General features: G+C 47.0%; 2 protein-coding genes across 2 annotated transcripts in view; both read right to left on the bottom strand.

Annotated features, from left to right (window-relative positions):
* Window positions 1-589: 589 nt before the first annotated feature.
* On the bottom strand, window positions 590-13119 carry SNAPC1 (small nuclear RNA activating complex polypeptide 1). Its single transcript, XM_078868223.1, has 11 exons — window positions 13012-13119; window positions 11393-11668; window positions 10419-10578; window positions 9320-9460; window positions 8619-8741; window positions 5901-6065; window positions 4318-4404; window positions 4119-4181; window positions 3844-3961; window positions 3187-3318; window positions 590-2767 (listed from the first exon to the last, which is right to left on the bottom strand). Exons 2-11 carry the CDS (start codon window positions 11518-11520, stop codon window positions 2727-2729), a joined length of 1158 nt encoding a protein of 385 aa, XP_078724349.1. The 5' UTR covers window positions 11521-11668; window positions 13012-13119; the 3' UTR covers window positions 590-2726.
* A 1802-nt stretch (window positions 13120-14921) lies between these two features.
* LOC144941622 (apoptosis-stimulating of p53 protein 1-like) overlaps window positions 14922-23124 on the bottom strand; it is a 60093-nt gene continuing 51890 nt past the window's right edge. Inside the window, exons 12-18 of the mRNA XM_078867941.1 lie at window positions 23017-23124; window positions 22286-22528; window positions 21699-21836; window positions 21165-21298; window positions 20067-20233; window positions 18798-18997; window positions 14922-18643 (exon numbers count right to left, since the gene is read on the bottom strand). Coding sequence (XP_078724067.1) covers window positions 18599-18643; window positions 18798-18997; window positions 20067-20233; window positions 21165-21298; window positions 21699-21836; window positions 22286-22528; window positions 23017-23124 — 1035 coding nt within the window. The 3' untranslated portion in view covers window positions 14922-18598. The remainder of the gene's footprint in view (window positions 18644-18797; window positions 18998-20066; window positions 20234-21164; window positions 21299-21698; window positions 21837-22285; window positions 22529-23016) is intronic.

The raw sequence follows: 23124 nt of genomic DNA, 5'->3' as shown, positions 1-23124 counted from the left end.
GTCCAGCACGGTTTCCATTCCAAAATAAACACCCCAACACCTGTTTCTGTACCGGCGGCTCTCGTGCATGGCAGTGCCGATGCTGGTGACTTTTAATTTGAAGAGGTACCCCCACCCCCCACTCATGTTGTTCAGGCCCTATGGTGGACGGAGCTCGCGCCTGCTGGAGTTGGGCCCATTTTCGGCTGCGGTTTTTTCCCCCCTTTCAAAACTCATGATTTCCTTAAATTCGTTAGCATTTTTCAACGATCTCCTAAAACAACTGAACGTTTCCTTGCAAAGCCAAAACAAAGAGAAACACGCTGGAAAACACACCCACGCACGTTAAACACGCATGCAACCAATACAACAAAAACAATATTACTCTCGGCATTCATTTCGTGAAACACAACAAAAAGACAAAGCTGAAAGGGTTATTTTTTTAACCAAGCAACGCACAACGCCGAGGCATAACAATCACTCCCTCTGCTGGGCAGCTTGTGTGATGATGAGGGGTATGCGATGATTTACTTCCTCTCTGTAAGTGCAATGAGTTGATAAACTAGTCAGGGGTGCCAGGATTTAATTCAGGAACATTCTTTATTTTTGTAACATCGCGGTCGTTGATATTGCAGGGATCATATGCACCGCTTACAATATATAAAAACAATAACTTACAGCTCTTTGTCCATCTACAGCTGGGTGAATTACTCTCACCTCTACATTGGCAATGGGGGTTGTTTGACCATACTTCACCAAGCTGGTTAGAGGAGGGGGAGGGGGGTGCAAAACCAATTTCGATGTAATTGGCAAATTGTTACCCACGGCCGGGAATTGAATTGAGATCGCCGGGTTCATAGTGCGGTGCATTCACCGATATCACCGCTGCGCCACCACATACAGGGTGCTTCAAAAACATGTGAACACTTCTGAGAATTTGCAACAATACCACGAGAAATGTGGCTCTGGAGACCACCTGCAGAAGATTCCAGGCACGCGTTGACAACAATGGTGAACAAGTGGAAACTCGTTGACTTTGTGAAGCTATTAACATTACATTTGTCATCATGTTACAGTGTATTATCCGTTCTTTTTCCATTATAAAAACGATAGTCTCATACAAGTGTTGAAATATGTCGAAGCACCCTGGACAGCACAAAACTAATCAATGCATGGTATCGCTCGTTCAAAAACGGACATCAACGTAATAATTGATACTTCGTTGCACTCCAGAATATCACTCGGTGCCGAACATAAATATGAATGCTGCACACCAGAGGTACCACAAATATAGATTTGCAGACGCACAGAGTGCTGAAGTGCCTTAAACACGTGGACAAAAATTGGTTTCCTTTTTCTATGTACATATTTATACAGGCGGCATAGTAGAAACGTTCTTCGGAATTACTTGCATGCTGCTTCGTAATCGCCTAGAGTTTAACCTTGTTCCTTTCAATCATTTAATGTAATTCATTCCCACAGTTACCACGACCATCAACACATCTGAGCTGGTTAATACTCTGATGAAAACTAATTTGCAATACGTCTTGCATAACAGGCGAGATGGAGGGAGTTAACTGGAAAATAGCAGAACGAGTATACTGAAGGCAGTTATGGACAGCTGACTGGGATTAAAAATGTAAACATTAAAATGCAAACGAGACCAGGAAGGAGTGCCTGACAGCAGTGTTCTTCATTCACTTTTAGAGGGGAGCCGCTTGCACTGATAAAACACAGGTGAGCTTTATTTTGACTTAAAACTTCCGTGACTGCAGGAATTCATATTCTATGGTTCTTTCGGTTAAGTCATGTAGACAGAAAAAATTATTTAAAAAAATGAAAATAAAGTGAATAAAATAATACAAAATATCACGACCTTTCGATCACAACACAAGCAATCGTCTGAGAAAAAAAAATCCGATTGCTTGTGTTGCTATCAAAACGTCATGATATTTGTATTATTCTTTTTTATTAACTTTATTTTCATTTTTTATTATTTTTTCTTCTATCTACGTGACTTCACCGAAACAACCATAGCATATCATCAGTGAGGGCCGCCACACTGCCTGCAAGGGGTCTTTTCACCATTTGTGTATTGTCTGTGGGGGCCGCACTAAAGGCTGCCAGGGGCCGCCAGTGGCCCGCGGGCCTTGCAACCAAAAACACTTCCTTAGAATAACGAACTTTGATGACAAAAATCAATATAGCAGTGTGTCTGAAGATGATTTTGAATCAGTGGGTAATGCCAGCTATGACATATGCATCAGAACCATGTAAACTGAACTATTAGATGGAATATAACCACAGAGGTGAGATGCATGTTTGGAATGACACCGAGAGAACGAAAGAGAAACAGATGCGTCCTGGGGGTAAACACAAATCAGAGGCATCGTATCGACCGCTCAGAACATTCGGTGGGCTTGGGCAGGACACGTCATGGTGAGAGGGGACAACGGGCTGACAGATGAGACTAACGGTGGAGTGGCAGTCGAAGGGTGTGGACACGCCCCGAGATAGTACGCACACGACCGTGGAAACGGAGCGATGAAATCAGCTCGTGCGCAGCAGCGAGATGGATTGTGGCATCGCAAGCCCACAGAGGAGGGACGATGGAGTGGGGAGGCATTCGTCAAGCGATGGACGGCGGCTGACGATGACGACGACGTTGCTTCACGTTAGTGTGGGACTCCACAGGTGTCTGTCATTGGTGATCGGTGACGACAACAGAATTGGCGATGTTGATGAAGTCACTTTGTCTTTTGTCTCTTTTTTGATGGTTGCATCGCAGCTGCAATAGACAAACGGAAACCGGCGTTAAATTAAGCGTAATTTGTTTTTTTCCTGTTCAAAGAATGTAAAACTTTTAGACAATTTGCCAAGGGAGTATCTTCAGGGGGAATAGCTTTGGGGAAATATATTTAACTCAAAGTGTCAAAATTTGGATGTCAATTACTCAGACATAAACCCTTATCTGAAGCTCAGTTTGTGTTACTACTGTGTAGAATTCCACGATTGCGTGGTAACAGCTCTCTCGCTTCATTCTCGGTTTGCACTGCGCGCTGCTCGGCACAACGTCCGACGTTCCACTTCAGCCTCTGACGAAGCTCCCAGCCCGTGGAGCGAAACGTTTCCACTCCGTGCCCAACATTGCGCGGTTTTATCTTAGCGATCCACCGAGGGAGGAACACCGTCCGGGGGTTAACACACCTTCAGTGCCCGCCGTCACCTTCCCCTCGAGCTCCTCCTCGATGACCGGCATGCTCAGCAGATCGCTCGGTGGGGTCGGAGTATCCTCCTCAACGCCGTCGCAGTCATCCGCCAAGTGGCTCGCCGCTCCAGCTGTGTGGGGGAAGACAGCCGGCGTGAGCGAGTGAGTGCTGATGACCGTTCCCCACCACCGCCACCCACCCTCCCCAAACTGTGTGATTTAGTGCTAACTTGAAGACATCTCAGAAGTGGTTCTGTAATGCCCACTTCCATGGAGTCGTTGTCTACCGTGGAGGGGGTTCGCTCTCCGCTCTGCAAGAGCTAAGGATGGATTCTTTTTTTCTTCTTGGTTCTTTCGGTAAAGTCACGTAGAAGGAAAATAATAAAAATAAAACATAATAATTATGAAATAATTAAATTAAAACATAATAAAAATGTTTAATTTTTATTATTTGAATAAGAATTTTAATAATAATAAAATAAAATAAATAAAACACAACTAAAATGTTTTATTTAGATTATTTCATTATTATGTATTATTTTTATTATTTTATTATTTCCCTTCTACGCGACTTTACCGAAAGAACCAAGAAGATGAATCCCTGCAGTCACGAAAGCTTTAAATCGAGATGGATTCTTTGTCTCGTGAGAGGGCACCTGGCCTCGGTGTGAGAGATCCACTCCTGGGCCGCTTTCTCCGTGGCGAGTCGTGTTTCCTGCGGTCGTCCTCCGATGAGTTGATTTCAGTTTGCCGATGCCTGCGTGAACGGGGGGCCTTAAGGGAGGGTGGGAGGAGAAAGGATTATTCATTTTTTGAAAGTCAAAAAGCAATGAAGAGTGGAACCCCCCGCATCGCTCAGGGTCACGACCATGAGCACCATCGTTATGATAAATTCTTATACGTGTTGTAATGTGTCAGGCTCAGTTCTTACCTTTGTCGGATTGTTGTAGGACTTGTTTTTGATGGCTGCTAATTTTTCGGCTCTGGAACAACCCTGTAAATAAATTAAGTGTATTCATTGTGAAACTACGGTCGTCGCTTCACAACAGAATGCTTTACACTGTTCAGGCTACACAGTGGAGCACTTGATTGACTTGTAAGTAACTGTGATGATCATTTAACTAACGTACCACTGCATCGTCTTCCTCATACGAATGTCTTTCCTTGTCCTCCGCATTCCTTTCAGTTGACTTCCCCGTGGAGGCGGCTCTAGGTTTCTAGAATTGAAATAAAATTAACTCACCAACACGATGACATATTGCAAATGAACAACAACGTATGAAAAACCAAAAAAACACATTTTCTGTATGTTGAGAATCAACGAAAATCCACTGCCAGACGAAGGCCTTTCCACGCCATGTTGGTCACGCTTCACCGTGCTAGTGATTGTGGGTTAGTGAAACGGGGTGGGTTCAGGATTGACTCAGATGCCACTTGCCAGGAATCGAACTCAGCCCACTTGGTTCAATGAAGTGCACTAACCATAATGCTACCGTTACTCACCAATATTTAAATCAAGCTACATGATTTTCATTCACTTACTCGGTGGCTAATTATTTAAACAATTAAGCATTTTTATTCTTGCTTCTTTCGGTAAAGTCACGTAGAAGGGAAATAATACAAATATTAAACTATAAAAATTCTCACGACGTTTCAAATTTTATTGCTGTGGATTTCACACTCGATGATGATTGCTTGTGTTGCAATCGAAACGTCGTGAGAATTTGTATTGTTTAATATTTCTATTATTTTATTATTTCCCTTCTACGTGACTTCACCTAAAGAACCAAGAATATGAATCCCTACAGTCACGATAGCTTTAAATAAAAATTGTATTAAGTATTTTGTTACATTCAAATGTTTACACACAGAAATAAACATAGCTTTAGAAGCATCTGATCAGTCCTCAATAAATATATTCATACAATGACACGCCTAAACAAGCAGGCCAACTGGATGTGCAGGACAAGCCAGAAAATAATCTTCGCACAAAAGTCTTACGATTGCGTCGTGCCGGCCAGACAATTGGATACGGGCAAGTGGTTTGATAAACGGGATTGGTGAACACATGAGCGTGGCGTCGTTGACATGGGCCCTGGAGGAAGAAATGAAAATGAGGACTCCCCCATTCCCTATCCACTTTCCCCACCTTCGTACCCCAGCCCTGGCCCCCTCTGGCACCGTGGGGTTGCCGGTGCAGTTGCGTCGCCAGCAAACTCGATAACTGAGCCACCACTGTGCAAGTCGATGGGTCCGCGTGAACCTACGGGGTTCTACGCAAGTTCGGTGGAGTGGCGCGATTGCCATGGGCCCTGGTGGAAGAATGACGTTTTTTTTGTATTGTTCGTTGTTGTAACGTTATGACGTGCCCCGACTGGACATCGGTGAAATAAACTCTGTCTTCTCGACAGACCTGTTCTTCACCTGAGGACGGCTGCTTGCGTTGTGGCCGAAACGTCGTGAGAATTATTTTATTGTTTTATTTTTATTATTTTATTATTTCCATTCTACGTGACTTTACCGACAGAACCAAGAAGATGAATCCCTGCAGTCACGAAAGCTTTAAATCGAAATCTGTGAAACAAGCTTTATAGCTCATCGCATTCAGAAAATAGACCACGCTCTGTCCGCCAGTACCGTAGATTCCGTCGATGCAGTTGTACCTCCTGCGCACTACTCGACAGCTACGCCACTAGACCGAGCTGCCCCTTACCTTGCTCGCGCGCACGTCACTCCAGAGCTGGTAGGTGGCAAGCGCGTCCTTTACTGCCCGCTGCATGTCATCCCGCACCAGGCTCAGGCTCTTGTCCGGCTGCAACTTGCTGGTGGAGATGGCGCACTTCATGTGGTGGTAGTGCTCGTGGATATTCTGTAGCTCCTGGCAAGAGGTCGGGGCGGGTGGGGGAGGGGGGGACACCCCACCGCATCTCCAATTAGCACGGTTAGCTACGTACTGTGCGAAAGAAGTTCAACATACATATATATATACATATGTACCACGCTTAGCAATAGACCGGAGTTTTATGCATTTAACCGTTCGCATCTATTTATCCTCCACATCCCCTCACCAACCAAAGGGACAATGAACTGTGGCATAATTCGGGGGTTGCGGTTCGATTCACAAAGCAATTATTTGTCGAATTTGTATCACCTCCGTTTGTATTGTCTTTATCATTCGTTTTGTCTCGTCTGTGCAGTCTTGTTCGCTCCACTGGCCTAAAGCGTATCATTAGCATATAATTTGAATACAATTTGGAAGAAAAAAAATCATAAACAGGCTAGTCCTATAATACACAATTAGTGCATGCATTGTAATGCGTAAGAATGTATTTTAATTGATGACATTGGTGGAATCATCATGCTTTTGTCACGGAGTGCAATTATTTCTAGTGGTGGCTAATAAAAATAAATCGGCAAATGTGCAACTGTTCTATGGAATGTTGCATCGCAGGACCAAAGACAGCGATGGTTTGGGGAGGCCTTCATCAAACAGTGAACTGATCATGACTGATGATGATGATAAAGTGCAAATTCAACTGATGAACTAGTTAGCCCATTCAGTCCACCGACATAAATGAGATACTAACTCCTGAGAATGATGTTATGCAACTGAATACGTTCGGCAATTGTTACAACTTACAACACGGACTCTGTGAGGCATATATTACTTCCTAGTTAATGACCTTTCCAATAACTATGGTGCTTGCACAAAACGTGATAATGTCTGCCCAGTGGGCACAGCTGCAATGTGGAAGTACGAATGTGTGAATGGATTATATGTAGGCGTGTAGGTCATTCTATTCTAATCTTGCGAATGGCAGCAACATTTTCGGAAACCGAATGGCAATGTCTAGGTCTGCTAGCCATGAGAGAGCTTCAGTAGAGTTCGTGTGGTTTTGCTATTCTTCCTCCGTTGAAGGAGCGCGCAATCCGGGGATTTAAAAATGGTCCATAAGTTGGGTTGCATGGCTAGTCACACTCCCGTGGCTTGTCCTCCGTATAGGTCATCGCTTCTTGGAAATTAGATGTGTTGTAAATTGTAACCAGCAGGCTCAATAATGTCTTCTCAGTAGAATCAGACTGGAGTGTGTCATCATATACAATCAGACTACAGTCTGTCGTAAAGACCACGATTATTTTTCGTGAGCACCAGCTCATAATATTTCCACAATTCCTTTAAAAAGGCGAAATGCTCACATATAATGCACTGGACACATTACTGACGTTTAAAACAGCATCAACACTGTAGCATAGGAGGTGGGTAAAATAAAGTACCATGCAATCTGCTGCTGAGATTTGAACCTACATCTCTTGCCGCATTAAAAATAAACCACCTCGTTCGTGCCTTATCCCTTCAAGTAGAGCTCCTCCAGAGTTAGACTAAGCCACCTCGCGTCCTTATTACCCCGTCGGCTGCAGCACCTGCACACAGAGGGTGTTCACGCTTTTCCTAGTCGACACGACTAAGTCACCTAGGTCCTGCTCGCCAGACACCACCCCCGAAATCTCCCTCGTGCTGCCCCCCACCCCCTCCCTGCCTCGTCGAAGAGTCAGCCAGCCCCCCAACTTGTGGTCGTGATTATGCACACCGCAGGGCTCTTCAAGTGAAGACCCCCGGGGGGAGCCACACAGGCTTTTGGAGTGGCCCAACGAGCTATGGCCACCTGAGACTTAAGGGATACTGATTAGCGAGGTGAAAGTGAGACAAAGTGAGGCGAGACCTCAATACAAGAGGTGCGCGTTGGTTAGCGGTCACGTGCAGAGAGACGTTATGGCGTTGCGATGTCACATGACATCATGACGTATGCAGACAGGACACATGACGTCATGTGGCCCGCAGGACACGCAAATTTTATTAAGATATGGGCCACCTAAAACGTAGATATAATTGTATTCACGTGTTCCTTAAAGGTCACCACAGTAGCAAGATGTTAACTACCTCGCCTAGTATACATACAGGAGGCGTGGGTTCGATCCTGAGCCTGTCGCTTATATGTTTGGAGTTTGCATGTTTTCCCCGTGGTCACGTACATTTTTTTTCCTGGTCCCCCGGTTTTTCCCTCCACATTTAGAATCAACATCACGCATTTAGAGTATTTGGCTGCAATAAATTTCCACATGATAAACCACTGCATTGGGCTATCATTTGTGTCCAGGTTGCCTTACCTGGTAAAATAAAACATAGATTTGTTTAAATAGTTTTGGTTTTCCGACCCCTGGCCTATAATAATCTGCCCACATGCCACGGCCCAGTGTGATCCATCTGCCATGGTGTACCTTGCCAACCTGCGACACTTGTGAAAAAGAGTTATACAGCTGGGTGGGCCTTACCTGGTAAAATGTAAAAAAGTTTATAGTTTCATTTATTGTTTGGTCCACTGGAGAATATAGTTGAAGAACCTTGTCCAGTAGCGATCGAGGGTTCACTCACCTCCATGGCATCGGTGCTCACCACACCAGAGACTCGGTTGTGGTTCTGTCGGAGACCCCCATGCTCGTTCATCTTCTCCTTCCATATGTTTGCTTTCCGCATCTTCCCCATGCGGAACATCAGCTGTGTTGAGATATTAAACAGAGATGCAGGTCACCTTATCTGCACGCTACACATACGTTTTTGTTGATCAAAGCAATTTTTATTTTTCAACAAGCAAGCCCCGAACAAGGAGGCCTGAAAAGCATAGATGTATACGAAGAATGTTGGTTACAGTCAGGTCAAGGATAGGAAATTAAAATATTTCGGACAGGCGACCAGAAGCAATGGTGACTCGCTGCAAAAATGTTGATTAAGGAGGAAACATTTGAAGGTCCTCGGGGGACGGGAAAGACCATAATCTGACTGGACGTCAAGTATCAAAAAATTTGTCGTGACAGAAGCCATCTCATCTGCAAGACGCAGCGACGGACAGAGAGATGGTAGAAGGACCAAATGGAGTCATATCCCAACAGCTGAAAGCGGGCAATGAAACTATAAAAAGTAACGCTCATCGTGGCAATTCATTGTCATTACTTGCTTCACGAATAATTATTCAAGAATTACATTTTTTTTCTCATCTGTACCATCTATCTTGTTGGTTTCACTCTCGTCTGGCCCGACGTGCACTGTGTCGGTGTGTGTGTTTCGGGGGACCGCACCGGTGCAGGCAAGGCGGTGTAGTGGAAGGCGTGTTGGTCGCAGAGAGAGCGGTAGATGTAGTCGGCGTCATAGTGCTCTTGCTCCACGATCTCCTGGTACAGCTTGCTCAGGTCGTCCCATTCTTTCAGCGCCAAGCGAATCTGCAGCAAAGGCTTCCATTTAAAGTGTCTCACACGCGTGGGTTTTCGGCAGGCAATCCGGTTTCCTCCCACGCGTAAACATGCATTAAATGACCGAGAACATCTTCATATAAAGAGGACGGAAGAGTATAATAATAGGGTTTTTCCCCTTTTTTCTGCCAACAAAACTGAAACCTTTTTACAAGGATTCATGTCTGCATTAGCCACAATACTTGCAGTCAAAATGCAAACAAAAAAACACTCTGATAATATATGCATTGTCCTTGAAACTGATTGGTCCACACCAGAGACAGCTTTCTTTTGAGCCTCGTCTAAATTGGTGCTCGACCAGATGACGCCAAAAGGCATACAGCTCAAAGACAATGCACTATCAAAGTAATGAGGGCTCAAAAAAAGGGGAAAAAACCTATTATTATATTTTGGTACTGGCAAAGGAGATCTAATGATGAAGGACGGCAGAGCTTGGGCAAGTTTTAGTGCCGGCTCACCGTGTGGCTGCCTTCCCGCTTGTCTGTGATTCCTCACATCTCTGAGTCATTGTTTCTCTTCGAGGGCGAGTGAATACTGTGCGCATTACAAGTTGAAGGCTATGATTTTCAAAAATGGCTGCGCTTGAATGCACATTCAAAGAACATACATATTCGTCCCGTTTGGCCATTCACTTCTGAACGATGCCCCCCCCCCCCTACCACCATGTGAGGTTGTGGTGGGTGGTTGATCATGTCATACAAGTGGGGAGTAGCTTAAAGCACCTCCGATTAGCATGGTTGGCTACGTACGGTGCAGAAGAGGTTCAACATACATGCATACAAAATAAAATCAACGAGCATAAAAAACATAATACATTTTTTGGCAAAAACAGTTAACCGGCCTACCGGATAATGCACCCAATGATAACCGAAAGTTAACTACAAGTGCCAAGGAAGGTGTCTATTGGCACGTTGATTGTGAGCCTTGCCTTGCGTCTTGGTTGGCACAGCTGCGTGTGGTAGATGGCGTACAGCAGGTACAGCGCCCCCACACGCACCTGGAAGCTGTAGATGGGGGACAGGTACTGCGAGGCGAGCAGAATCAGCTCCTCCGTGAACTCCTTGCGATCCTGGTCCTTCACAAAGCCACTGCACACAGCACGGTGCCACGCAGATGTGAACACACGCAGATGTGACTCGCATTGCACACGCACTTACAGTCTACTCGTGATTATCCAGGGTGATGGGGATGAGGAATCTCACGAATAAAACAAAGACAATGCAAATCATGGAAATTAAGGCTATGAAAACACAATTATTGTGAGGGCCTCACTGATGGACGAGCGAAGTGTGAGGGCCTCACTAGTGAATGAGCGAGTGTGAGACTCTCACTGGTGAACGAGCGAGTGAGGGCCTCACTGGTGGACGAGCGAGTGAGGGCCTCACTGGTGAACGAGCGTGTGAGGGCCTCACTGGTGGACGAGCGTGTGAGGGCCTCACTGGTGGACGAGCGAGTGAGGGCCTCACTGGTGAACGAGCGAGTGAGGGCCTCACTGGTGGACGAGCGAGTGAGGCCTTCACAGGTGAACGAGCGAGTGAGGGCCTCACTGGTGGACGAGCGAGTGAGGGCCTCACTGGTGGACGAGCGAGTGAGGGCCTCACTGGTGGACGAGCGAGTGAGGGCCTCACTGGTGAACGAGCGAGTGAGGGCCTCACTGGTGGACGAGCGAGTGAGGCCTTCACAGGTGAACGAGCGAGTGTGAGGCCTTCACTGGTGGACGAGCGAGTGAGGGCCTCACTGGTGGACGAGCGAGTGAGGGCCTCACTCGTGAACGAGCGAGTGAGGCCTTCACTGGTGAACGAGCGAGTGAGGCCTTCACTGGTGGACGAGCGAGTGAGGCCTTCACTGGTGGACGAGCGAGTGAGGCCTTCACTGGTGGACGAGTGTGTGTGAGGCTCTCACTGGTGAATGAGCGAGAAGTTCATGTCGCGCCACACGGCCGCGAAGTCCTCGTAGCGCACGCTGTCGGTGCGACGGAAGCGATCGAGGAGCTGCTCGCAGTCCCCGCGGGACCCAGCCGCTCCGGCCATCGCCGTGCGAGAGGTTCCAGCAGAGGTGGGGGGCAGTCGCGGGAGGAACCCCCACGTGGAACTCGGGTGGCCTTGAGAGCAGCGTGCTCACGGAAGATCTTCGTCGTGTCCTCGGCTGTGGCAATGACCGCCGGGAAAAGACCCGCAACTGTGGCAAAAACAGGAATGCGTCAGCTCGCGATGGGATACGCGTCTTCGTTATGTCAGCCGCGGAACATCAGCAGCGAGACAGCCATGCCCGGGTGTCAATCAAATAATGTTCGGTTAAGGTTTTGGGTTTTGTATTCTTGGTTCTTTCGGTAAAGTCACGTAGAAGGGAAATAATAAAATAATATAAATATTAAACAATAAAAATTCTCACGACGTTTCGACTGCAACACAAGCAATCATTTGAAAAAAACGCCACTTTTTTCAAATTTTCTTGCTGTGGATTTCACACCTGATGATGATTGCTAGTGCTGCAGTCGAAACGTCGTGATAATTGTTATTGTTTTATATTTTTCTTACTTTATTATTTCCCTTCTACGTGACTTTACCGAAAGAACCAAGAATATGAATCCCTGAGGTCACGAAAGCTTCAAACCAAAAATTTTGGGTTTTGATTAAGTGCCGTCCGTGCTGTACGAGTGTAAACACGGCGTTCGATCCACGCGCCGTGTCAGTCTTCGCCACGCTGGTGAGTGTGCGGGTTGCCGAAGGCGGGCCGGGAACGACGCCGAGCCATAGAGGAGCAGTACAACAACGGGGTTGAGACGATGCCCTCTACTGCCCACAACGAACACGGCCCATTGACTGCCAACGCTATTTGTCAATGGAAATCGGCGACTTTTGACTGAACTTTCTTCGCAAATAAATCGTTATTTTTGTTTCAAAGGAAGGGTGACTCGCACATTATTTAATTCCAATACTGTAGTGAAACGAGTGCCCGTACCACTAAAATGCGTAACTTAATACCGCAAAACAATAGTGCGGGGTGAGGGATAGGCCCTATAGCCCTGCCATAAAGGATCGCAATACTCTTAGCAGTGTCCGCCCACCGTGTACGGTACTATTCTTGCACAAAGCGGAGATGTCACTAACCCCATGAGGGAAACGACGCAAGAATAAACTTGAATGCTATAAATGTAATAACGATAATAAAGTTTCGATTTAAAGCTTTCGTGACTGCAGGGATTCATCTTCTTGGTTCTTTCGGTAAAGTCACGTAGAATGGAAATAATGAAAATAAAACATCATATTTTATTACGTTTTCTTTTTATTATTTCCATTCTGCGTGACTTTACCGAAAGAACCAAGAAGATAATAAAGTTGCACTCGCACTAATGCAACATATAGCAGTACTAGACTAGCTAGGCCGCATAGGGCCTAAGCAATGCAAAGCTCATTCCTTTCGCGCTCAATTTAAGCACACATCTCTCGTTCATTGGTAAACATACGTGAAATATTGCTCGTTAACATCTCAATAAAACACGTAGGAGCGTTTAGGCTTACGCAGCGATGCAGGTGTCGTTTTCCGGCCTGTGAACGGTGGCGTATGGCGGGAATTGTTTGTTGATCTGAGACCACAGCGCTTGTCCGAGAAGCCTCCGTCACGACCGCAGGGAAATCGCCTCTGTCTGAACCTCGCGTCACGTAAAGTATGTTCTCTTAGGTTCTTTCGGTAAAGTCACGTAGGAAAAAATAATAATAAAATAATGATGAATGAAAATAACTAAATTTAATTTAGTTAATAACTAAATTTAATTTAGTTATTTTTAATTAAATTTAGTTATTTTCATTTATTATTTTATTATTATTTCTCTTAGGTTCTTTCGGTAAAGTCACGTAGGTAAAATAATAATGATAAAATAATAAATGAAAATAACTAAATTACATTTTATTTTAAATTAAATGTAATTTTGTTATTTTAAATTAAATGTAATTTAGTCATTTTCATTTATTTTTATTTTATTATTATTTCTCTTAGGTTCTTTCGGTAAAATCACGTAGGTAAAATAATAATAAAATAAAAATAACAATTGAAAATAACTAAACTAAATTAAATTTAGTTATTTTAAATTCAATTTAAGTTAGTTATTTTCATTTATTATTATTTTATTATTATTATTCCTACGTGACTTTACCGAAAGAACCAAAGAGGATGGATTCCTGCAGTCACGAAAACTTCCAATCGACCGATTTCACTCCCCGTGTCTCTGTGTTCAATCACGGATCGAACGTGGATCAAGCTGCGACATTCCGAATACAACTTCGATTAAGTGACTCCTGTCACCTAACTTTTGGATCTAAAGAGGCGATTTGTGGATTGAAAAAGGCTACTTTCGGCCGCCGCTCGACCCTGATTTTGTTTTTTGTTTTGTTGCGGTTTCACCCGATTCAAGAGCCGAATGGCTCACAGGGCTATACCTAATTAATGAAACTGATTTGATTCCTTCTGCAGTAACATAATATTTCGTTCTGTCGCGGGTTCATGTTATCCTGTAACATGAATCCGCCTGTATATTTGGAATTTGCGCGTCTCTCCCCGAATTTACGTGGAAATGTTTTCCGGGTCCTACCGGGTTTTTCCCTCCACATTTGGTAACAAGCGTTTATGATATTTAGATGATTTTGCTGCTATACATTTCCACATTAGCTACTTTGTTGAGCTATCACTTGCGGCCAGGTCGATTCTGAAAAAAAAGTTAATAGCTCAGTGAGCTTTACCTGGTAATATAAAAAAAATATATATATACTTTAGTTTAATTTGTATATTGCCTTAAGTGATTTGTTTATCTTTTTATATTTTGCACTCAATGTTTTTATATTGTTTGTTGTAACGTTCTGACCCGCTCCTACTGGACACCTGTGAAAAAGAGCTTCATATCTCATCGGATTCCTCCAGTTCAAATATTCTGATTCTGAAACCCTGGACCGGTTTCAAAAGACAGTCTCATCAGCAGCATCAGGCTTGCTTGAATCAATGCTGGTGAACTGCCAGATGTTACAGGAAAGGACACTTAGACATGGGTCCGAGTTCAATGCAAATTTTGTAATATTAAACCATTCGCGTTGTTGTGAAGAATATAAATAATATAGATAAGCAGTATCCGTATTTCCGCCTTGCCAATCATCAGACGTGTGTAGTGTGTAACGGCTTTATTTGTATATGAAGATTGTGGTGGGAGGCACGAGGACTGGAGTGAACAAGTTTGTGTTCTTTTCGGCTCTCTGCCAATCCACTGCTGGATGAAGGCCACCTCTCACCCCCCCCCCCCACACGCCATTGTGAGGCATTGTAGTTGTGCGAGACAAACTCTCTTTGAATTAAATGCACCCCACTGTGAACATTGCCAGAGTGAAATGTATTATTTACAGTAAAATAACGATTCCAATATTGCAAAGACCACAATTACCGTACTTTAAGGACAGCAAGTTTATTACAAAAAAAACCCATCAGTTTGTTGAAATGGTGGTCTGTACGTTCATTTGACCGTTCAGACAGGTCTTGGTCAATCCATCGCTATCTTAAGGCCTCTTCCACACCGTGTTGGGCGCCAGAGCCGTTTTACCATTCTTCACCAAGTTGGTCAACTGTGAGATGGTCACAGGACTGGTTTGGGTATCACTTGCCACTGATGTCAAATGTGGCCAGAAATTTAATTAAGGTCACTGGGTTAATAGCGCACTGCACTAACCAATGTTGCCACCACTCCCACCCCTTGACTATATATATTAAAGCGTTGTACATCTTCATCAACTTATGGCCACGACGTGCAATAATAAAATACAGTATCGCGAAAAAAACCCCAACATCACCCAGATATTGTCCTACAAACGTTTGCACTCATAAGAGATACCGCATCACAGTTTTTTTCAGAAAATAATCTTACACAAAACATTTCAAAATGAAACATTTAATGCAATAAAACAGTAATTTCATAAGTTTAATTTGGTGCAATTAAGCCTCTATGATTGTGTTTAACAGCCTGAACGGCTCCTGCAGTATTAAGGCCACCTTGTTGTGCTTCCTGCAACATTTGATTTTGGAACGCAATTTGATAATCACGGAGGTTCGCGATGCATTGCTACGAAGGTAAAGCCCATCAGTGGCCCACTCTATCAAGTCTGACCCAGGCTTCTGTGTGCTTGATTATAAGGCTACCAAATTTCTGGCAGGCTCAACCAGGACACGTGGCAAGCTTGGCAGCCCCTCCTCCTTCCCACTCTCGGCCACGCTTACTTTTACATAAAACACATTCACTCAATCACTCGAGTCCCATCCACATATCGATGCCCCCACCTACTCATTTGCTCACCCCACTCACCGCTCAGCCATGCGTGAGACCAGAACATTGAAAACGGGGATAACCTCACACTTCTCACAAAAGGTGTGACAAACTAGAATGGCCTTTGAGAAATCGGGCCTGTCCTGGCCAATGTCTGGTAGCCTTAGCTCGACGCAATTCATCACTGTGACAATCTCAGTAAATCATTCACATTTTTTTCATACGATTTCATCCCGATTCTTCTGTCGGCATCGTGTCACGTGATGAAATACCGATTTGGATCTCTCGCAGAGCAGGGCCAACCCTTCCTGTTTGACTGGAAGGGTTCCACCGAAAGCCCTTAAAGCAAACTCCGATCCATTGAGTTGAGGGCCGCACTTTACCAGCCGCTCCATCACGCAGAGTGACGTTAGTCGCATGACACCTATAGATTTCTCCTTCAGAGTCCAAAATCGCGTCCAGCTTTTCACTTCCACATTTTCGGCAATTAGAATATCTGCACACATTCTTGAAAAGCAACAATTTGGCCGGCAACAAAAATAAAATGAAACTATTGTGCAAGTGCAGACGTCCGGTTCACGATTAGCACCAGAATGAACCAAGATTGTCCAACGCAGAAATCTGGGCTCAACGTGGATCCAGTAGTCAGGGGGCCTTGGCCAGTTTCATGAAGCACCTCAAATGCAGTTTTCAATTAGTTGGTCACCTAAATGCCAATGCTTTAATGACCTAGGGAAGCCTCACCGAGAGGCTAGACTTTTTTTAAAGGGTCCTGCTACTACATTGAGATGTTTGGGCATAAATAAAAGTTTGGCTTCATGTGAGAGGAAACTGGAGAAACCCCGTGACACATTACAGGATGACACTCAACACTGTCATATCCTGGCTCCCTCAGTCCCACGATTACAACACCTGGCAAGCTCTGGCAGTCGCAATCCAAGTACGAACCAGGTACCACCCTGCCTAGCATCCCGGCTTTGACATGATCGGGCAAAATTTAGGGCGATTTGGCCGTAGGCAGTGTAGGTTAAGAGGAAAGAGAAATCCTTTCGGACAACATGGAGGGATAAGATGGTACAGCACCAAAGGCAGGGAAAGACAAGCCAACGTGGAGAGAGTTGACAGCTGATGTATCAGTGGCACTTTTATGACCTTTAAGATTAAGAGAGAGAGAGAGATTATAGTCCGTGAGCCAAGACCAGATGTTTCACTTGTTGGTACCACCTGAGCTGGCATAACTTTAGTGGACAGGCAAACGTGGAGAGAGTTCACAGCTAATGCTTCAGTGGCATTCCTATGACCATTGTATGCTTGAGAGAGAGATTATAGTCCGGGAGCCAAGGCTAGATATTTCACTTGTCAGTACCACCTGAGCTGGCATAACTTGAGTGGTTCTAATTTACTTACTTAGCCAATAACAGTGAATTATGTGATAATCATTTCAAATGAGTGTCTTAACAAATAATTCACTCGTATTAGCCATGCAAATGAATCATTACTACGATAGCTAACACTGGTGAGACAAGGCCATTAAGAAAGCTGTCTCTGGTGTAGGCTAATCAGTTTCAAAGCCAATGCACATATTATCAGAGCATGTTTGTTTGCACGTGGTTCATGCAGACTTGATGCCTTGCAATAGGTGTTCTATTTGGTGATTGCACATGTGAACACCTTCTATGTCATCGCCAGACAAGGGTAAAGCCTATTTCTTTTGATATTTCACCATTTTGATACTGGCAAAAAAAGTCCCATAGATACTAGGTGCTACAAATTTCTGCTCTGGCCCATGCACTATGCGATCAGACACAACCGGACAATGGCCTGCAAAAGTCTCGCTGGCAATGCCTGAATTTCGTCTCCCTTATGGGTAGTGGTGACCAGCGAGTAAATAAAATAGGGGCGCCGCGGTGGCGGAGGTGTTAACGACCTCGCCCGGTACACAGGAGGTCGTGGGTGGGACCCCGACCATGACGCCTGCTGTATATTTGGAGTTTGTGTGTCTCTCTCCCCGTGGTCGTGTAGATTTTTGTCAAGGTCCTTCAGTTTTTCCCTGCACATTTAGAATCAACGTGCGTTTCGAGCATTTGGCTGCTATACATTTCCACGTGATAAGCCACTTCGTTGAGCTATCATTTGTGGCCAGGTCGCTTCTGGAAAAAGACCTTAACCTGGTAAAATACAAAATTTGTTAGTTATTGGTGAGGTATGGAAGCCTGCGTTGGGGGTGGGTAAAGTAGGGGAGGATGATGGGGGGATGGTGGAGGAGTGGGGTGTACGCTGCTTAAAATATTTACTATGATGTTACCATGTTACCAAAGCCATTAATGCCACCACGCCTTGCCAAGAATCTTCATGTGTGTGTGTTGAACTTCTTTCACACCGTACGTAGCCAACTGTGCTCATCGGAGCGTGCGGGAATGAGCAGGCAAAGTATTGTTATGTTGTGAAGAGTTCTCTAACCATTCCATTTTGAAGAGTCGGGGCCTGGCCCCATAGGCTTGCGGGCACTCGAGGCGTCGTGGGTCTGTGCGACCGAGCTCGCGCACAAACGTCACCGTGCGGGCGAAAAACTCGCGCCGGTTCATCTGAGCCCCATTGCCCGAAATATGAATCATGAAGAGAGGAGGACGGAGAGGTGATGATGGTTTTTGTGGCCATGGAAACGAGGAGGAGAGACTCTCCAGCGCCTCCCTCTGGCTGGGACCGCTGAAGTGGCGGTCTCTCCCGAGTCGACGCTGGGTCGCTGGCCGATGTTCGTCTCAAGTCTGTCGAGGAGTTGCAAGCGTTGAGATTTGGTCGCCGCAGTTGGCTCAAGGCACCTCCGCTCTCTGCTTGGCTTTGATCCGAGGAAAGAGCTGTCGGTGAGAAAAAAAGTAACGGGGGGGGAAGGGCAGTGGATTGCACTCGTTAACGAAAGCCTTAACGTTATTTAATTATTTAACGAGCCTGAGGGGATGCAAGCCGCTCTGAACGCGCGACATGACGACGGCACTCCTGCAGGATACGCACCCCGACGAAGTTGCGCGGGATGTACCCCTCGCGTTCGCCCAGCCGCGCCCACCACCACTCGTCTTCCAGCTCGTCGCCGCGCCGCAGCACCGTCATCGCGTCGTCTTCGGCGAACGACAGCTCGTCCTCATCCTCGGCGTGCCGCTCCCACAGCGCGTACACCACGCAGCGGTGCATCAGGCCCAAGTTGTTCTGTAGGCCTGCGCTCGCCGCACACGAAACAAAGACAAAGATCCGTCCCCGCCGTCTAGCCTTAACTTTTGGTACAAGTGCTGTTAGCGAGCGCCTGTGAAGACTAACACAGCACACGAGGGGGTAGGTGGCCAGCACCACTCTCGCACACAAAGACAAAGATTCCCCGTATAGCCTTAACAAACTTTTGGAGCAAGTGCTGTTAGCGGAGCACCTATGAAGGCCTGAATGGTACACGAGGGGGTGGGTAGCCAGCACCACACCCGGATGCCCTTGTCTGCCTAGTGGCGATGTTCTATTACACTGCGCCAGGTACTCATTTGAGGCCGAGTCAACCTTGGGAAGGCCCAGGACCGGTTCAGATAATCGTCACCGGTGTTGGTGGCCGTGAGCGGCAATCGAACACGGGTCGCCGGGTTCGTAGCACGGCACGCTAACCGCTACACCGTACATTAACAACAACAACAACAACCGCCATTCGCCACTAAGTGGCGGTGACGTCACCACGACGCTTGTACCAGGCCATGTGCACCTTGAGGCTATGTGAAGTGTCGAACGCCCGCTGGCAGGAGGTCACGGGGCAGACCCAGGTGCCACGGGTCGACTGACCGAGATGACCGAGATGACTGGCTGATGCACCACCTGTGCCCCCTACTATGCCAACTTGTTGTGCTTTAGCCACCCGTACATTAACACACGCACACACACAGACACGTACACAAATACACACACACGTACACAAACACAGACACGTACACACGTACACACACACACACGTACACAAATACACACAGACACGTACACACGTACACACACACGACACGTACACAAATACACACAGACACGTACACACGTCCACACACACACACGTACACAAACACACAGACACGTACACACGTACACACACACACGTACACAAACACACAGACACGTACACACGTACACACACACACACACGTACACAAATACACACAGACACGTACACACGTACACACACACGCACACACACACAGACACGTACACAAATACACACACAGACACGTACACACGTACACACACACGGACTGGCGGGCGCACCGTGCATGAACTGCGAGCACTGCTGGAACCCGTCCTCCATGAGCTCGCACTTGTCCGCCGCGGTCTGCCGGTCGCTCAGGGTGGTGCTGAAGATGGCCGCTCCGCTCTCCACCAGCGTCTTGCACAGCAGCACGTTGTTGCAGGAGGCAGCGCAGTGCAGCGGTGTCCTGGGGGACGTGGGGAGTGGCGGGGGGGGAAGAGAAGCAGGGAGAGAGGCAGGGGAAACCCGCGTTCAGTGCCGGCTCAGTGCTCGAACACGGCATCACCCGTTATATTTACCTGGGTAGGTTTTTTTCCTGTGCTTTCATTGCTGACCTTTAACGACCAATCAACACTGCGTTTGTCTTCTTGGTTCTTTCGGTAAAGCAGCCGTGGCCGAAACGTCGTGAGAATTATTTTATTATGTTTTATTTTTATTATTTTATTATTTCCCTTTTACGTGACTTTACCGAAAGAACCAAGAAGATGAATCCCTGCATTCACGAAAGCTTTAAAATCGAAATTTACTGCGTTTGTCCTCAGAAGTGTTTAGTTAGCGAGAATAATGACAGCTTCCGAGCCGCACGGGATGATGTCATGCCCCGCACGACGTGTGATGCCGCGAGATGATGTCACGCGTTACGACGCCGTAGGGAGGCGAGGCACTCTCGTCGGTGCTGCCCTGGCTGCCGGGGCAGCACCAACGAGTCCCAGGGCAGTCGGAGGAAATCAGAAATCCAACCCAAACCAGCTCAACCCAGCTGGCCAAACCAGCCACTCTTGTGTGCCCTGTGTCACGTGTCATGAGCCATGTGCTATGTGGTGCCATTTTCCATGAGCCGTATGATATGTGGTACCGTGTGCCATATGCCACGTGGTGCTGTGTGCCATGTGCCATGTGCCATGTGGTGCCATGTGGTGCCACGTGGTGCTGTGTGCCATATGTCATGCGGTGCATTATGTCATGAGCCATGTGGTGCCATGTGTCATTGTCATGTGCCATGTGGTGCCATGTTGTGCCACGTAGTACTATGTGTCATTATCATGTGCCACGTGGTACTATGTGTCATGTGTCATGCGGTGCCGTGCACCATGTGTCATGTGGCACATGAGGCGTACCAGCCGTCGCTGTCCCCGGCGTTGACATTGACGCCGGCCTGCAGCAGGTAGTTGACGATGTTCATGTGCCCGGCGCATACGGCGTTGTGCAGTGCCGTGATGCCCTCGTCGTTTGGCTGGCTCGGGTCGTCGACCTGTGCAGCGCGGTGGCGAAAGGGTGTAAAGCCAAAACCACCAAAATGCCATCATCATCATCATCATCGTCGTCATCATTATTGTTGTCATCATACCCGACCGATATCCACATCTCTAATCGTAGCTCTCGCAATAGCACTAATCTCAGCCGGAATCCGACCTGTTGACTTCACTCTAACCCTAACACTTGTCCCATCTCTAGTTCTACCCCTAACCCCACCCCCGAGCCTTAATCATTATACATCATAACCCTAACGCGTACCCCGAGTCTAACCTTACCCCCCCAACTCAGAATCTAACACTACCCCCTGAGTCTAACCTCACCCCCTGAGTCTAACCTTAACCTACGAGCCTACCTCTAAACTAACCCCCCCGAGTCTACCCCAAACCCCCGCGCACCTCGGGGAAGATTTTGTTCACGAGGTCGTAGTCTCCCTCGAGGGCGGAGTCCAGGAGGATGGCGAACGGATCGAACTTCACGCGCATCGCGTGGTCCGTGCGCTCCGAGCCGGGCTTCTTCACGTTCGTCCGCTTGCCCTGCGCGGAAGACGCACACACGCGAGTTCACGCGAGTTCACGCGTGTTCACGCGTGTTCGTTGCGCTGTTGCATCGCAGTGCATCAAGAAACGTGCGCGCGGGCGGACGGACATACCATGTTCTACACGTAACGGACGTTTTTTTTTTTTTTGGGGGGGGGGGGGAGAGAGACAACTAAATACAAAAAATAAAATCGTGCTCCCGAAAGCGCAGGAATTCTTACTTGTTATTTTATACTCAGGGAAGTCTCGCTTAGCCTCATGACTTTTTCAGGAGGGTCCTGACAAGTGTTCTCAGGAGGTTGTGGGCGATGATGAAGTTGACGATTTCCATGTAAAAACCCGATTGAGTAATCCTGCAGTGCCATTTTTCAAATTTGCCAACGATTGTATCACGACGGCGACACACGCGTGGAAGGCCGCGGCGTTACGAGCGAGGGCGGCCTCACCGGAGGGAGCGGCCCGCAGGACGAGATGATCTCGGGGACGATGTCGAGCTCCGGCGAGGACGGGTACGGTGGCGGCGGCGACTGCGGCATGTCGGGAATCTCCTCCGCCGGACCCTCGTCTCCCGTGAGCACCGGAACGGTCGCCGTGACGACCGCGGAGCCCGGGTCCGCCTTGCCTGCCGTCAGGTACGGGTTTGGGATGAATTCCTCTTCGTCCTCCTCCTCCGCGTTCAGATCTCCCTCCTGTTGATGACGAAACATTTTTTTCTTTTTCTTAAAATTAATGTCACGCTTGTCCAAAAAATCGATTGTGCGTCCATATTAGGGCCGGAGAAACCTACGACCGACAGGCCAGGCCCGGGCCCACAACTCCATTTCCCCAAGGCCCACGGCCTACATGAGGCCTACCACTTGGAGATGGCCTGCAAATGATATCCATCACTGCGAGCATCTGAGCCCCTCCAATCGGGTACGAATGGGGAAGGATATTTTTCACCTGGCAACATTACATTTCTACGTAATGTTGCTTATAATATTAGTGCTGTGCTCCGTTACTACTTCTGCTTCATCTCTAACAAAAGTGAACAGGCTGTGTGTGTGCATCAGTGCGTGGCCCGCAAAAGGTATTTAAAAGTCCCATTCGGCCCTCAGGTTCCCCACCCCTGATTTACATGTTCCATTTCATCAGTCTTATCTCGATGCCAAACCCACACCCTAGCCCCGACTCTCACCTCCATCGTCAAGGGCGACGGTGGGGGGCTCTCGCTCACGGTCGAATCGAAGCTCTCGGCCGATAGTAACTCCTGGGGCGGCGACACTGCGGCAGCCTCCACCGATAC

The sequence above is a fragment of the Lampetra fluviatilis genome, chromosome 25, assembly GCF_964198595.1.
Source record: "Lampetra fluviatilis chromosome 25, kcLamFluv1.1, whole genome shotgun sequence".
NCBI lineage: Eukaryota > Metazoa > Chordata > Hyperoartia > Petromyzontiformes > Petromyzontidae > Lampetra > Lampetra fluviatilis.
Note: the sequence above shows the minus strand (reverse complement) of the source record. Positions and strands in the feature narration are given on the sequence as shown.

What these genes read in the sequence shown, in the direction of transcription:
- SNAPC1 (XM_078868223.1), bottom strand. Translation starts at nt 11,520, where the DNA reads ATGGCCGGAGCGGCTGGGTCCCGCGGGGACTGCGAGCAGCTCCTCGAT. An exon ending in TGAGCACCGATGCCATGGAG is followed by an intron (nt 6,066 to 8,618) that starts GTGAGTGAACCC and finishes ACCTCTTGCCAG; the next exon opens with GAGCTACAGAATATCCACGA. An exon ending in ATGAGGAAGACGATGCAGTG is followed by an intron (nt 4,182 to 4,317) that starts GTACGTTAGTTA and finishes ATTTATTTACAG; the next exon opens with GGTTGTTCCAGAGCCGAAAA.